The sequence below is a fragment of the Triticum dicoccoides genome, chromosome 2B (genome assembly GCF_002162155.2).
Source record: "Triticum dicoccoides isolate Atlit2015 ecotype Zavitan chromosome 2B, WEW_v2.0, whole genome shotgun sequence".
In the NCBI taxonomy this organism is placed as follows: Eukaryota; Viridiplantae; Streptophyta; class Magnoliopsida; order Poales; family Poaceae; genus Triticum; species Triticum dicoccoides.
Window position 1 is genome coordinate 233,160,370 of NC_041383.1, and position 16,569 is coordinate 233,176,938.

Sequence of the window (16,569 nt, forward strand, 5' to 3'; positions counted from 1 at the left end):
GGGTCTCCCGCGTTTTGGGCTTCGGCCCGTTTTCAAATCGTTATCCACACCGCGAATGCTCCACCACCGCAGCTGCGGACGATGCTTCCCGAGCGCGGACGGCAAAGAGGATGCAGCTCCGCTTCCTCCCGTTCGCCGCGAGCGCCGTGGCCGGAAGGAGCTTCCTCGCCGCTATTCCTCGGCCAGTGACGGAGAGAAGGACGCACCTACGCTGCAACGCGGGCAACTCCTCGTCGTCGTCGGAGGACGAGGGCGGCGAGCTTAGCGCGGCAGAAGAGGCGCTGCGGCGGCTGGCGGAGCTCGACGCCCAGCTGGAGGGGCTGAAGGAGCCTAAGATGAGGCCGCCGCCGCCCCCTCCTCCCCCGGGTAATCATTTTCTTTTCCCACCCCGTTCTCCTCGTGCCAAGTTGCCTGCCTCTCCGGTTTTCCATGCGTCCATGCTCCCCTGTCTTCCCATTCAATCAGTCGTCTAGAGTTCTAGATCTTCATCGCGGCCAATAATAATTGATTCATGTCAAGTTCGCCGTTCGCGTGTTCTCTGGAATGAAAATTTAGTGGGCTGCCTAACCTACGGAGAAGAGATGGGCCGATCTCCAATAGGCTCTGAAACAACTGCTCGATGGAACTTCGACATACAGTAGTGCTAGGCACTTCTCATGTAGTGCCTACGAATAGGAGAAGTATTATTACTTCATTACAGAATGCACACGAGCAGTTCATTTCCTCATTTGTTCTTTCGTAGCAGTACTCTGTCCTTCAAAGTATAAGTGAGTGCAGTAGCACAGTAGCGCTTACTCCCTCCGTTCCAAAATATAGTGCGTCCTCGGTTTCCGTGCTTCAACTTTAACCATTAATCTAATCAACAAGACCGACTGCGGCGGGCGAAAAAATTATACCAATGAATTCGTATTCAAAAAAAGTTTTTAATTATATAATTTTTGATCCCGCCGCAATCGGTCTCGTGGGTTAAATTCATGGTCAAAGTTGAACCTCGAAAAGCGTGGGCGCGCTATATTTTGGAACGGAGGGAGTACTTTACAGCCTAGAGCAATGCTTCTAGATATACCAAGCCACAGTGATCCGTAGCGTCAATTCGCCGGTTGCTAAGCAACGACAGCACACTGATCCTCAAGTCACTTCCTACTTTTCCTAGGGGAGGAGTACCGTGTGCTTGCTAGCATAGCATGTACTATGGAAGTACTTCCCGTCATTGTCCATGCCATTGCTTAATTTGCCTGCTTGATCACTTCTCTGCTAACTTCTCTGTGTGGGTACTTGTGTATTTACTATGTTCAGTTTTGTTCGCACAGATCCTTTCATGGACCGCGATATGATAATACAGCGAGGGCGCCCAAGTGATGAGCTCCCAGAAATGACCCCGGCCTACGTGACGTTCTCGACTCTGGCAATTTTCATCCTGACCATCTTCACCAACGTGGTGTTCAACGTGTACATCAAGCCTTCCGTGGACGGCGCCGATCGGCCGGTAAGAATCCAGAGAGTGCCTCTGGCTGATCCTAGCTTCCAGCAGCCCGGCAATTCTAGTGGTAGCTCGTAGACATATATGCACGACACGATAATACAGTTTGATAGATACAGCGGGGAAGGGCTGTGCTTTGCAAGTTAACTCAAGTCATGTGCCTCATATTTGCATCATGATGATGTGTTTAACACAATAACACCCACATGCTCTAAACGAGCTATGTTTTGCTGGCCTCCACATTGAGGGTTTCATTATGGAACAAGGTGCTGCACATGTGTCCATGGGGCTTCACCTGGTATATGTATATCCTTTTTTCTTTTCATTCGATTAGCAGCTTCCATCGACTCAATGATGATCAATCAATTACATTCAGCAGCACAATGATCTCCTGGATCGAATACATCAGACCCAACTTGTGAACCAGTTAATTGTATCAGTGGTGACGCTAGACATGGAGAGCAAATTGCCTCTTCTCTCGCACTAATCAGCCAATGGCGAGGCAAATTGTTTGCAGCAACATGCATATGTTGATGCCAAAATTCCAAAAACGCCGACATGGATGAGCTGTGGACAATGGTCGTGCGGCACGCGACAGAGGCGGAGCGGCAGGGTACGTAGCGTACGCCCGTGGTAGCGGTCCCGGGCTCTGCGATCTTCTACTGTGTCGCTACTGGTTTTTTCTTGCAGCTGTCTACAAATTCATATGGAGTACTGTACTGTATTTCTTTGTCTCTCTTGATTTAATTTTTCTCTCGTTTGTTGTATTTGCCTTGTTTCGTCCGGATTATACACCGGCTCTGCTCTACCCTGTCGGCAGTTCTCGAGTTGCCGTAAAGATCACACAGCTTTCTCGTTGGCTTTCGCTTTCCCTATGCAAGATTCTCGGTTGCTTTCCTCTCGTAGACACAGTACATCTTGGGTTTTTCTTTTCTGAACCGTGACACAGTACATCCTGGTTCGTCTCCTATTTCATCACAGCTCGAGTCATTTTAATTTTCTCTTTAGTTTCATTTGAAACGCTACTACTCGTACTCGTTGTGGATCGGAGGGGGTACAAGTTTTTTACTACGTCTGATTTCGATGTGGCGACACAGCAGACCAAACTTTGACCCTAGTTTGAGCCTCGCATGTAGGCCTTCAATGCTGTCCCTGCTTATTTCCCCTTGTTTATTTATTACTTTATTCATTTCCCTTATCTTGTTCTAACCCAACCTCGAACAAATACCTGGGCGCGTTTGTTTAGAGGAATCTCGTAACATGGACTCCATAATTTATCTCTGCCAAAAGAGAACATACTTCAACTCTCTCTGGATCGAGTCACCGAGTTCCAGTCCGGCTACCAACATCTCACGTGCCGTGACCCAAACACTCGTGTTTCTCCCTCCTTTTTTCTTGAGGGGGAGCTTGTATTTTCCTAGTAGTATTTTGTACTACTACAAGGCGGTGTTGCAGGCACAATCTTAGCTCTCCTCACAAGAAACTCCTCTCAAGATGACGGGAGGCGAGAAGACCGTCGTCGGCGAGATCGCCGGATCTCACCGACGGTCTTCTCACCTCCCGTCGGCGTTCCCGCTGATCCGCCCTGTCTTAGGGTCTGGGGTGAACCTCAGCCCTCGTCGATGGAAGGGTTCTTGCTCCGTTTTCAGGGTTTTTAAAGTTCATTAGAGTATGTATCCTACTCATGGATGCGAGACGGCGGCGGCTTTCTGTAGTTGGAATAAGGTATCCTCGCCTAGTCTCTGTTTTGGAGGTGCGTACAGTGTCGTCGGAAGGCGTGTGGAGGTGTGCCTCCGGCGGATCTTCTAGGATTTGATTGGTATTGGTCTTGATCTCCATGGATTTAGTCTTGGTGCGTCTATATTTGTGTGTATACAAGTTGGATTCTCCTGATCTACGCTTCTCTTCATCGATGGTGGTTGTTGTGTGTCTACAAGTCTTGGCGGCTGTTCTAATGCGCTGGTCCTATGGGGCCAAAGCACGATGACTTTTCGACCGTCCACTATAACAAGTTTTGCTCGGCAGTGACGTGCCTTCAGCTCATCCAGTGGTTGTAGTCGTTGCTAGATGATGAATTGACCTGGATGTAATTTTTATTATTTATAGTGTTCGTTGTACTGTCAGGACCAATTGATGAATACTTCATCCATCCCATAATGTAAGACTTTTTTGACACACTACATTATGGGACCGTTTGACTTTTAGTTATGAGATCTGAGAGCTAAACTGACTTAGGTCCAGCATCACGCGTGCCATCCTTTTCGTCCAGGAACTGCCACTGCATGCATCGCGCCCCATTTCGTGTGGATCATGCATGTGCATCCCCAGATCCGGTTCATCTCATCGGGAGCAACCGGACAAGCGCTTGGGCTGCGCGATCGGGACACCGGACGGACACGTCGCCGCGCGCGGCCGCGGCCGTCGGCAGGTCGTTGCCCCGCGCTCTCGTCAAACCACGGCCGGCCGCTCCGTGCACGCGCGTGTGTGACTGCGAGTTGCGACGCGACGCCAAGCTGATGGGCGCGGTGTCGAGCCCTCGGCGACCGGGTGATCGTCCGCGCCGCTGTCGCGCACCAGCGGTGGGCCGGGCGGAGCGCGCGACGCAATGCATCGGGGGATGGACGGGTGCCTTCCTTTCTTTCACTTGACAGCACGCTCGCTGTCTGGGACGAGCGCGAGAAATCGATCGGTAGTAACAATAATTGCGGGTGACGGAGCGAATCGGTCTGCCTGGCCCTGCCCTGCCCTGGGCGGTTTGGCCGGGCATGTGAAGCTCAGCCGCGCGCGAGCGGTGGCCCGGCAGATCGCACAGGCCTGTGGACGCGGCCAATTACTTATCCCTGCCCCTGCGTTGCGTATTCACTCCGGCCTGCGGCGGCACAGCGACGACAGCTGCTAGTGATCGATTCTACTTTTTCACGAGCGCACGTGATCGCCCGCCAGCCACTCGCTAGTTGTCACTCACCCGCTCGCCAGTAGGCGAGGCTAGCATCGATATGTGGTCTACACTCACTCGAGTAGTACAAATCTTATCTTACCAGAGCTAGTAAGATCTTTTCTCGCTCGTCTCTTTTCCATTGCGGCTCGTTTTACACACGATCTAATTCACAGACCCCACCCCGCTGCTAAAAGAAAGCGTAGAGATGACGATCAGTAACGTGCACGCCCGCCGAACCCTTTGATTGATCATGAGCTCGCGGAAGCGAGAGGAGCATCTCCACGCCCATGTGGTGCGCAGCTGGAGGCCGGGAGGGAGAGCGAACGCAAAGCTGCATTGCATGGCATGCGGCCGGGCCAGGCGAGCTCTGCGCTGCTCGTCATCGGGCGGCCCGGAAAGCCGAAAGAATCCTTTTGCTTTTCGCCATCGCTGCGCTGCCTTCCTTCCTTCCCCGGGCGCCCCTCTCTTTCTTGCTTGCTTCCACATGCGCTCTCGTGTGCGGCCTGAACCCTGTCGGACACGTCCATGCCGCATTATTCAGCCTCCTCTCCTCACATCACATGGGGCGCTGAAGCGGCGAGGGACTCGAGACGTGCTTCGTGGTTGATGCCGAGCCGGGCTAGAGGGCGGCCACTAGCTCGTACGTTTCGGGTCAGAGGGTCACTCAGTGTCTGCCCCGCTGCCGGCGTGTGCCATGCGTGCGCTTTCGTTGTGATGTGTGAGTGACTTACGTGCCACGGCAGGAGGTGCCTTCCATGCCTTGATGAGTACAATACGTACATTTACCTTCTTGGCTTCCTGCTCCCGCGATTAATCTCGTCAAAAAGATTGCATTTGATTATGCATTTCCTTGCAATTTTTTTGAGAAATCCAAGCCCAAAAAAGGATGGGAGAGGCTATGTGCCCGTCGACTGAAAATCCTTATTAGGGTCAATCGATGTTCTCCGCCCTTGATCTCTAATCTTATGGCCAGCAGTATTTTCCGCCTATTTCTGAAAACAGATCACAGCGCATCTTTTCTTCCTCCCGATGCTTTCTTCCAACCGCCCCTATGGATCACCGGCCGGACCGCCAGCCACCACCGCTCGCGGCCGGCGGCGCTCCCGCACCAGCCTCATCGCCCCGCCCTTCCCTGAATCATTGCCCACCGCCGTGCTTTAGCCGCCCCGGCCATCCCTCTAGCCCCGTCCCCATCTAGTTTTCTTCTCCGGTGAAGCCACACCACTGCCCCACCACCGCGCCCCCACCACCGTCGCCCACCATCGCCCCCACACTGAACCGAAGATAAGTAATGGGGTGATGACGGCGAGCCTCTTCCTTCTCTCCAGTGAGGCCATTCCTTCTCCTTCCTTCACTCAAAATCGATTGATCCGAAATAAAAAATTCAGCTGACAGACGTGTAGCTAAACTGAAAAAGGGCTGTGCGTGACACACTGTACTCTGGCAAAGGAGTATACGTAATTCCTCCCCGCAGGATAACTGTTTCTTGGATTTAAAAAGCAGTTTTGCTAGAACTCATCTAGATGAGATATAATTTGGTCTCATTCACCTTTTATAGCCATTGGATGTGATACTATAAGATGCGTGTATGTTGACGTGGGTTGTATCTGTTCTTGTTTTCAAAGTGAATGAGACCAAATTATATCTCATCTAGATGAGTTTTAGGTACTCCCTTGAAAAAGCTCTAACTGTTCTCTTGTGGCTACTAAAATAAACAAACAGTGAAACGAAGAGTGGCACTGGGTAGGCGACGCCGGTCTTGGTTCTGAGAGATCGGCAAGCACATGTACGTGCATTAATATTGCTACGTGACGACCCGGGGTGGCAGCCCAATTATGCGGAGGCTGAAAAACGGAGGAGCCTGGGGTCTGGGAGTTCCCACATGCGATGCTAATCTAATCAGGCACGCACCAATGGCGCCATATTAGCCTCAAAAAAGAAGTGGCGCCATACGACGCGAGTCGAGCCGAACCCCACTCGGATGCTTCCCGGTTACCGCCTCTCCTTGTCCGGTTGCAGTCTGGGATTCACCCACCAGAATGGTTCCGTTTCCCGCGCCATGCCATGCTGCTGCTGCCGCCTCGTGCCCTCCCTCGCAGTCTCTGGGCCACCTCACCACGTCCCGGTTCGATGGTGGTAAAAAAAAAACCTAACCTTGTAGCAAAAGTATAAAAATAAAATAAAATAAAGGTGGGACATTTATCCCCTCACGCCCTTTTAATACCGCCACCTCCAGAGCTCAGCTCAGCTCATCACTCCCACACTCAACACTTCCGCCACCTTGGGCTCCTCCACAGCTAGTAGAAGGTAGGCACCCACAGCCACAGCCACAGGGCCACGATGGCGTCGACCGCCTCCTTCCTTCCGCTGCTCGCGCTCCTGCTCGTGGCGACGGCGCATTGCTCGCCGCTGCCCCAGCTGTGCCCGCAGGCCGACCGGCAGGCGCTGTTCCGGGTGAAGCAGGCGCTGGGCAGCCCGTTGACGCTGAAGACGTGGTCGCCGGCGTCGGCGGACTGCTGCGCGTGGGACCACCTCACGTGCAACGAGGCCGGGCGCGTGAACAACGTCTTCATCGACGGCGCCGACGACGTGCGCGGCCAGATCCCGTCCGCGCTGGCGGGGCTGACGGCGCTCATGTCGCTCTCGCTCTTCCGCCTCCCGGGCCTCCAGGGCTCCATCCCGGCCTGCCTCACCTCCCTCTCCAAGCTCGAGTTCCTCACCGTCTCCCACACCAACGTGTCCGGCTCCATCCCGGAGTCCCTGGCGCGCCTCCACAGCCTCGACTCCGTGGACCTCTCCAACAACAAGCTCACGGGGTCCATCCCCAACTCCTTCGCCGACATGCCCAACCTCCGGTCGCTGGACCTCCGCCGGAACCAGCTCACCGGGCGCATCCCGGCCAGCCTCGTGCAGGGGCAGTTCCGGTCGCTGGTGCTGTCCTACAACCAGCTGACGGGCCCGATCCCGCGCGACGACGCGCAGGACGAGATCAACACGGTGGATCTGTCGCACAACCAGCTGAGCGGCGACGCTTCCTTCCTCTTCTCCGAGGGGCGGCCCATCGGCAAGGTGGACCTGTCCTACAACAACCTCGAGTTCGACCTGAGCAAGCTCAAGTTCCCCAAGGAGCTGACGTACCTGGACCTGAGCCACAACCGCATCAGTGGCACCGTGCCCAGGTCGCTGGAGGCGCTGTCCACGCTGCAGACGCTGGACCTCAGCTACAACAACCTCTGCGGGCCGCTCCCCAAGCTGCACGGCGTCATGCGGCACGGCTGCAAGCCCTACGAGCACAACCTGTGCCACCGCGGGGCGCCGCTCGAGAGCAGCTGCCACCAGCTCTGAGCTCTGAGCTCTGAGCTCGCCGCCGGCAGGCGTACGTTATATGAGTGGTGTGTTGGCGTTCTCGTGCGCGTACGTACCTACTCTATGTGGTTATGTGTACGAACTACGAAGGACGGTGCTTTGGGGCTTACGTAGTAAACTAGTGGAGTGGAGTACCGCGCTGGTGGTAATGCCTGACACGCGCGGTCCTTGAGCTCTGTGTACGAAACGATAGAGATGTGTGCGTGCTGTGTGTGTGTGCCGTCTGGAGATGCGCCCGAGAGTGTGTGTGTGCCCGTGTTCGGGATGGATGGATCATCCCAGTTACCTGATGTATCAACTGTTAAATGGTAATTATGTTTGCCTTACTTTTACATGGTTTTCTGAGGCATCCAAATGTTGGTTGGTTTGGACTCGTGAAATGAACTCGCTGGAAATTTGGGAACTACTAGCATGTACAGTAGGGCTGCCCTGCACTTCTTGGTACGTGCCGTCTTTACTCTTCGATTCGATGGTCGCAGCAGAGGGTGGGTGAGAACTTGAAGTTCAGTTCATGCATGCACATACAGCAAGAGATGTCTGAAGGATTCTGAAATCTAATTACATCCGACTCAGCCTCAGCGTGCGCACAACATGCAAAAACTGATGGTCTCAAGCGAGAACAAAGTTTGTGTTATTGGCTGGAGATGGATCATGCTCGTCCACTAATGAATGCACCCAAATAATCATATCGGCAAAGAGCAAAGTTAATAAGTCATACTAGACCGAAGCTCTAGCTAAAGCAATCAAAACACCCATGAACTACAACAACGAACCTCTCGCTGGCGTGTCCAGTCGTGGCCTTCCCGATCCAATATCTTGGCCTCCCCTTCACCTCAGAAAGGTGCCGGCCTCCCAGCTCCAACCCCTCGTGGACAAACTACTTCGTAAGATGGCAACTTGGAAGGCCATGCTCCTCTCGCGCGGTGAGCGGCTGGCCCTGGTTCGTCAAGTCTTGACGGCTATGCCCGTGCACATTCTTCTGGCCATATCGCTCTCCCCCCTATTCTGAAGAAGGCAAACAGGATCATCCACGACTTCCTGTGGCACGGATGCCGAGATGCTCGCGCGGGCTGCTATCTCGTCAGTTGGGCGCGAGTCTGTCGCCCGATCGAGCTTGGCGGCCTCGGGATTCGGGACCTCCACCGAACTGGCATCTCCCTCCGTGTTAGATGGCTCTGGCTACACGCCTCGGACAGCTCACGCCCCTGGTCTCATCTTCAGCCGCCCTTGGACCCCGAAGCTCTCCAATTCTTCCGGGCCTCGGCGGCGTGGACACTTGGCAACGACACCTCCTGCCGCTTGTGGACTGACAAATGGTTGCAGAGCTGCTCCATCCAGGACCTGGCCCCAAGCCTGGTGGCCCTCGTACCGAGCCGACCTCCCCACTCTCGCACGGTTGCGACCGCCCTTCATGGCCGCGCCTAGATCCGCGATATCCACGGCTCTCTTGGCCCGGAGGCCATGCTCCAGTACGTCGACATCTGGCGCAAGCTTCAGTCCGTCGCCCTCACCGTGGAGCCCGACATTATTCGCTAGAAGTGGACGGAGCACGGTACCTATTCCGCCTCCTCCTGCTACGATGCCCTCTTTACTGGCTCCACGATGTCCGAGGATTGGTGCCTGGTGTGGAAATCTGGCGCCCCCTCTCGGTCAAATTCTTCATCTACCTCGCGTCCGTCAACCGCTATTGGACGGCTGATCGCCTGGCCCGCCGCGGGTTGCCGCACGAACCGACATATGTGCTATGCTCCCAACAAGCTGAGACCTTGCACCACATCCTCATCGAGTGTGTGTTCACCCGCACCATCTGGCACGGCATCCTCTCTTGGTGTTGCCCCATGATTGCGGCTTCGGATGGCTCTCTGGGCTTCTTCGACTGGCTGAGCAAGATTCTCCCTTCGGCAACTTCCGACAAGCGACGCGGCCTTTCCACCATCGCGGTGCTCACACATGGTCTCTCTGGCGCCACCGCAATGCCGTGATTTTTGACAAGATTATGCCCTCTTCCGCCTCGCTCCTGGCTGCGATTCAAGAGGATGCTTGCTCCTGGGCCTGCGCCGGAGCCAAAGGACTTAGCACCACTATCCCTGTAATCTAACCTTCATTGTAGGGCTGAGCAACCCATTCCCATGCTCACTCGCATCACGGTAGCGCCATTCTGTGTATGCGCCCGTGATGCCAACCTGTACGTTCACTCCCCTTATCAATGCAATGATACACTCCTAAGCGTATTCGCGAAAAACTAAAACAATGATCATCCATATCAACCATCTATTGACTTCATAAAAATTACCAGAAAGGTTGGATGACACCAACGCCTTCGAAAAGGGAACAATGCTCAAATGACATCCAGATCCAACTACCAAGATTCAAATCCTCGAAGGGAGCAATGCTCAATTGACATCCGGATCCAACTACCAAGAGTCAAATCTTAGGTTTTCACCGTGAAGATAAAAGTCCGAGTAAATCCGAACCACGAAGCTCTAGACCTCGTACTTGAAAATCATCACCAAATCAAAATCATGTGTTGTAGCCACTATTTTGCGCTATCCCAGCAGTCACATGCATAGCACAGTTTTGACGTGAAATGCCATGCAAATGATGACCACGCCCGCACAAGTAGGCATTCAACTCCAATAAGTCTCTGTGAAATGCACAGAACGACAAAGATTGTCACTGCACATGCGACAAAAAATGTCAAGGAAGGAAGGTCATCGGCACCGCCGAAATCCTAATTGGGGACACTTTGGTAGTACCGAACTACCCTCATACTTCGGCATCCTCATCTACGACGACATAATTGATCGACAAAACAAGTTCGTCGTTGCCGCCGAATGGGAAGCCTGAAGATCCTCCAACTTACCGTGACAACCACCTAGCAGCACGGGAACACAACGCGGTCCGCGCCCCTGATACGCCTCCATCGTATCTACTTTTCCTAACGCTTTTGCTCTTGTTTTGGACTCTAATTTGCATGATTTGAATGAAACCAACCCGGATTGACGTTGTTTTCAGCAGAACTACCATGATGTTGTTTTTTGTGCAGAAGTAAAAGTTCTCGGAATTGGACGAAACTTTTTGGAGAATTATTTTGGAATATATAAAAATACTGGAACCAAGACCCACTGGAGGGGGGGGGGGCAGCTGGCCACTAGGCACTAGGGCGCCACCCCCCTCTAGCGCGCCATGGTGGGTAGTGGGGCCCACGAGGCTCCGCTGACCCTAATTCCAACTCTATAAAATCCTATTTTTGGAGAAAAAAAGAGAGGAAGTTTCATCGTGTTTTACGATGCGGAGCCGCCGCCACCTCGTGTTCTTCATCGGGTGGACAGATCTGGAGCCCGTTCGGGGCTTCGGAGAGAGGGATCTTCGGTCTTCGTCATCACCAACCATCCTCCATCACCAATTTGATGATGCTCACCGCTGGGAGTGAGTAATTCCTTCATAGGCTTGCTGGACGGTGGTGGGTTAGATGTGATACATCATGTAATCGAGTTAGTTTCGTTAGGGCTTGATCCATAGTATCCACTGTGTTCTGAGACTGATGTTGCTATGACTTTGCTATGCTTAATGCTTGTCACTAGGACCCGAGTGTCATGATTTCAGATCTGAACCATTTATGTTTTCACCATTATATCTATGTTCGTGATCCGATCTTGCAAGTTATATGCACCTATTACGTGTTATGATCCGTAAACCCTAAGGTGACAATGATTGGGATACTTTCCGGTGATGAAGTAGTTTGACGAGTTCATGTATTCACTATGTGTTAATGCTTTGTTCCGGTTCACTATTAAAATGAGACCTTAATATCCCTTAGTGTCCTTGTGGACCCCGCTGCCACGGGAGGGTAGGACAAAAAATGTCATGCAAGTTCTTTTCCATAAGCACGTATGACTATTTATGAAATACATGCCTACATTATATTTATGGACTAGAGCTAGTTTTGTGTCACCCTAGGTTACGACTGTTACATGATGAATATCATCCAAAGAAATCACCGATCCAATGCGTACGAGCTTTTCACATATTCTCCTTCCTAAATTACTATTGTTGTTGCTGTTGTTACAACTGCTACAAAATTATTGCTACTGCTGTTACTGTTACTATTGCTACTGCTACTATTGCTATCACTATCAAACTATCATATTGTTGTGCTACTGATCACTTTGCTGCAGTTTAATCTCTAGGTGTGGTTGAATTGACAACTCACTGCTAATACTTATAAATATTCTTTGACTCCCCTTGTGTCGAATCAATAAATTTGGGTTGAATACTCTACCCTCGAAAACTATTGCGATCCCCTTTACTTGTGGGTTATCGGCCCCGGGAGGAGGACTGCCTCGTTGGGATGCAGAAGAGTGCCATTGTCGTCCGCATACCTGCAGATGGATCGGGGTCACCGATGCCTCACCCCCAAAGATCACCAGCCTGGCCGGAAACACCGTCACCACCGTTGCACAACTATAAACCTTTGGCTTAACTTGTAGCTCGTAGATCACATCTCACCGCTAAAGGCTACCGGAGCAGAGTTCTCCTTGTTGCCGCCTTCATCACCTTGTGTGAGAACTTAGCACGTCCACTGTTCTCTAGCAGCAACAATGCGAAGGGAAGACGAGGAAGTAGGTGGCGGTGATAGATTGTGGGAAAGGGAGGAGGTGGCCGATGTTGGGTGGGAGGAGAGATATCGTTTGTTAGAACAACTGCACTTTACCACACATAGTCTATGTTATGGGACCTTCTATGAATGAGTTGCGAGTCAAAAAAATCAATTAAGGTTTGTTGATTCCCCTTCTTCTTCGATGTCGCTATTAGTCGCATTCTCCTTCGGTCTACATCGAATCATCCCCCGACACTGGCTAAACCATTTTTGCTGCCACACATGGCCATGGTCGTGCCACCCCGTCGTGCCCTATGTGCCTCCTCTATCGTCGTCCCACCACCCCTCTACGGGAACCTGATATGTCCATTTTGCATCATGCTTTTATATCGATATTTATTGCATTATGGGCTGTTATTACACGTTATGTCACAATACTTATGGCTATTCTCTCTTATTTAAAAAGGTTTATCATGAAGAGGGAGAATGCCGGCAGCTGGGATTCTAGGCTGGAAAAGGAGAAAATATTGGAAACCTATTCTGCACAGCTCCAGAAGTCCTGAAACTCCACGAAAGTCATTTTTGGAATTAATAAGAATTATTGAGCGAAAGAAGTACTAGAGGAAGCCCACACCCTGGCCACGAGGGTGGGGGGCGCGCCCACCCCTACTGGGCGCGCCCCCTGCCTCGTGGGCCCCTGGTGGCCCTCCGGTGCCCATCTTCTGCTATATGAAGGCTTTTACCCTGGAAAAAAATCATAAGCAAGCTTACGGGACGGAACTCCGCCGCCACGAGGCGGAACCTTGGCGGAACCAATCTAGGGCTCCAGCGGAGCTGTTCTACCGGGGAAACTTCCCTCCGGGAGGGGGAAATCATCATCATCGTCATCACCAACGATCCTCTCATCGAGAGGGGGTCAATCTCCATCAACATCTTCACCAGCACCATCTCCTCTCAAACCCTAGTTCATCTCTTGTATCCAATCTTGTATCAAAACCACAAATTGGCACCTGTGGGTTGCTAGTAGTGTTGATTACTCCTTGTAGTTGATGCTAATTGGTTTATTTGGTGGAAGATCATATGTTCAGATCCTTAATGCATATTAATACTCCTCTGATCATTAACATGAATATGCTTTGTGAGTAGTTACGTTTGTTCCTGAGGACATGGGTGAAGTCTTGCTATTAGTAGTCATGTGAATTTGGTATTTGTTCGTTATTTTGATGAGATGTATGTTGTCTCTCCTCTAGTGATGTTATGTGAATGTCGACTACATGAGACTTCACCATTATTTGGGCCTAGAGGAAGGCATTGGGAAGTAATAAGTAGATGATGGGTTGCTAGAGTGACAGAAGCTTCAACCCTAGTTTATGCCTTGCTTCGTAAGGGGCTGATTTGGATCCATATGTCTCATGCTGTGGTTAGGTTTATCTTAATACTTCTTTTGTAGTTGCGGATGCTTGCAATAGGGGTTAATCATAAGTGGGATGCTTGTCCAAGAAAGGGCAGTACCCAAGCACCGGTCCACCCACATATCAAATTATCAAAGTACCGAACGCGGATCATATGAGCGTGATGAAAACTAGCTTGACGATAATTCCCATGTGTCCTCGGGAGCGCTTTTCTCATTATAAGAACTTGTCCAGGCTTGTCCTTTGCTACAAAAAGGATTGGGCCACCTTGCTGCACTTTATTTACTTTCATTGCTTGTTACCCGTTACAAATTACCTTATCACAAAACTATCTGTTACCTACAATTTTAGTGCTTGCAGAGAATACCTTACTGAAAACCGCTTGTCATTTCCTTCTGCTCCTCGTTGGGTTCGACACTCTTACTTATCGAAAGGACTATGATAGATCCCTTATACTTGTGGGTCATCAAGACTCTTTTCTGGCACCGTTGCCGGGGAGTGAAGCGTGAGTGGAACTTGGTAAGGAAACATTTATATAGTGTGCTGAAATTTACTGTCACTTGTTACTATGGAAACTAATCCTTTGAGGGGCTTGTTCAGGGCATCTTCACCCCAACCAGTAGAGCAAGGAGTTGCTCCTCAACCTACTGAACCTACTGAAAATGTTTCCTTCGAAATTCCTTCGGGTATGATAGAGAAACTGCTAGCTAATCCCTTTGCAGGAGATGGAACATTGCATCCCAATTTACACCTTATCTATGTGGATGAAGTTTGTGGATTATTTAAGCTTGCAGGTATTCCTGATGATGTTGTTAAGAGGAAGGTCTTCCCTTTATCTTTGAAGGGAGATGCATTGACATGGTATAGGCTATGTGATGATATGGGATCTTGGAACTATAAGCGATTGAAGCTGGAATTTCACCAGAAGTTTTATCCTATGCATCCTGTTCATCGTGATCGTAATTACATATATAATTTCTAGCCTCGCGAAGGATAAAGCATCGCTCAAGCTTGGGGGAGGCTTAAGTCAATGTTATATTTATGCCCCAATCATGAGCTCTCAAGAGAAATGATTATTCAAAAATTTTATGCTCGGCATTCTCTCAATGATCACATCATGCTCGATACTTCCTGTGCTGGTTCTTATATGCTGAAGACTATTGAATTCAAGTGGGACTTATTAGAAAGAATTAAACACAACTCTGAAGATTGGGGTTCCGACGATGGTAAGGAGTCAGGTATGACACCTAAGTTTGATTGTGTTAAATCTTTTATGGATACCGATGCTTTTCATGGATTTAGTGCTAAATATGGACTTGACTCTGAGATGGTAGCTTCTTTCTATGAATCTTTTGCTACTCATGTTGATCTCCGTAAGGACAAGTGGTTTAAATATAATCCTCCCATTGAAGTAAAAGTAGTTGCACCTGTTACAGTTGAAGAAACGACTATCACTTATAATGATCCTATTGTTCCTACCACTTATCTTGAGAAACCACCTTTCCATGTTAGGATAAAGGATCATGCTAAAGCTTCAACTGTTGTTCGTAAAAGTAATACTAGAACATATACACCTCCTGAGCAAATTAAAGTTGAACCTAGTATTGCTATGGTTAAAGATCTCTTGGCTAATAATATTGATGGGCATGTTATTTATTTCTGTGAGGAAGCTGCTAATATTGCTAAACCCGATGCTAAGATACATAGACCTATTGTAGGCATGCCTGTTATTTCTGTTAAAATAGGAGATCATTGTTATCATGGTTTATGTGATATGGGTGCTAGTGCTAGTGTAATACCTATTTCCTTATACCAAGAAATTATGCATGATATTGCACCCGCTGAGTTAGAAGATATTGATGTCACTATTAAGCTTGCCAATAGAGATACTATTTCACCAGTTGGGATTGTTAGAGATGTTGAAGTCTTGTGTGGGAAAGTTAAATATCCTGCTGATTTTCTTGTTCTTGGTTCCCTGGTAACCGACAAGTGTGGGGGATCAGTTGTAGCCTCTTTCGATAAGTAAGAGTGTTGAACCCAATGAGGAGCTAAAGGTAGAACAAATATTCCCTCAAGTTCTATCGACCACCGATACAACTCTACGCACGCTTGACGTTCGCTTTACCTAGAACAAGTATGGAACTAGAAGGACTTTGTAGGTGTTGTTGGATACGTTTGCAAGATAATAAAGAACACTTAAACAAAAAGTAGAGGCTGTTTAGATAAATATGCAATAAAGTAAATATAGCGAGTGTGGAAAAGTGGTGATAGGAGTTGTGAAATTGTCCCTAAGCAATTGACTATGTTACTAGACCGCTAATCACTATTGCAATTCTATTTGAGGGAGAGGCATAAGCTAACATACTTTCTCTTCTTGGATCATACGCACTTATGATTGGAACTCTAGCAAGCATCCGCAACTACTAAAGATCATTAAGGTAAAACCCAACCATAGCATTAAAGTATCAAGTCCCCTTTATCCCATATGCAAACAACCTACTTACTCGGGTCTGTGCTTCTGTCACTCACGCCACCCACCATAAGCAAATCATGAACATATTGCAAACCCTACAGCGGGAATCCCTCACGCTTGCGCGACATGGAGAACACCATAGGACAGCACCAATAATAAAACATGCAACTCAAACCAATCATAGCAATTCATCAATCACCGATAGGACAACGGAAATATACTCAGACATCATAGGATGGCAACACATCATTGGATAATAATATGAAGCATAAAGCACCATGTTCAAGTAGAGGGTACATC

At 49.9% G+C, this 16,569-nt stretch overlaps 2 protein-coding genes across 3 annotated transcripts; both read left to right on the forward strand.

Annotated features, from left to right (window-relative positions):
• The first annotated feature begins 54 nt into the window (after positions 1-54).
• LOC119363268 lies at positions 55-2,208 on the forward strand. Of its 2 annotated transcripts, XR_005173873.1 has the most exons (3): positions 55-366; positions 1,311-1,778; positions 1,860-2,208. XR_005173873.1 is itself a non-coding variant. In XM_037628583.1 (2 exons), exons 1-2 carry the CDS (start codon positions 111-113, stop codon positions 1,556-1,558), a joined length of 504 nt encoding a protein of 167 aa, XP_037484480.1. In that variant the 5' UTR covers positions 55-110; the 3' UTR covers positions 1,559-1,855. The 2 variants fall into 2 exon arrangements, 1 of the variants encoding a protein (XP_037484480.1); XM_037628583.1 differs by lacking the exon at positions 1,860-2,208 and having other exon boundaries at positions 1,311-1,855.
• Positions 2,209-6,656: 4,448 nt separating this feature from the next.
• Positions 6,657-8,116, forward strand: LOC119363269 (polygalacturonase inhibitor 1-like). The gene has a single exon (XM_037628584.1). It carries the CDS (start codon positions 6,759-6,761, stop codon positions 7,761-7,763), a length of 1,005 nt encoding a protein of 334 aa, XP_037484481.1. The 5' UTR covers positions 6,657-6,758; the 3' UTR covers positions 7,764-8,116.
• Positions 8,117-16,569: the final 8,453 nt, after the last annotated feature.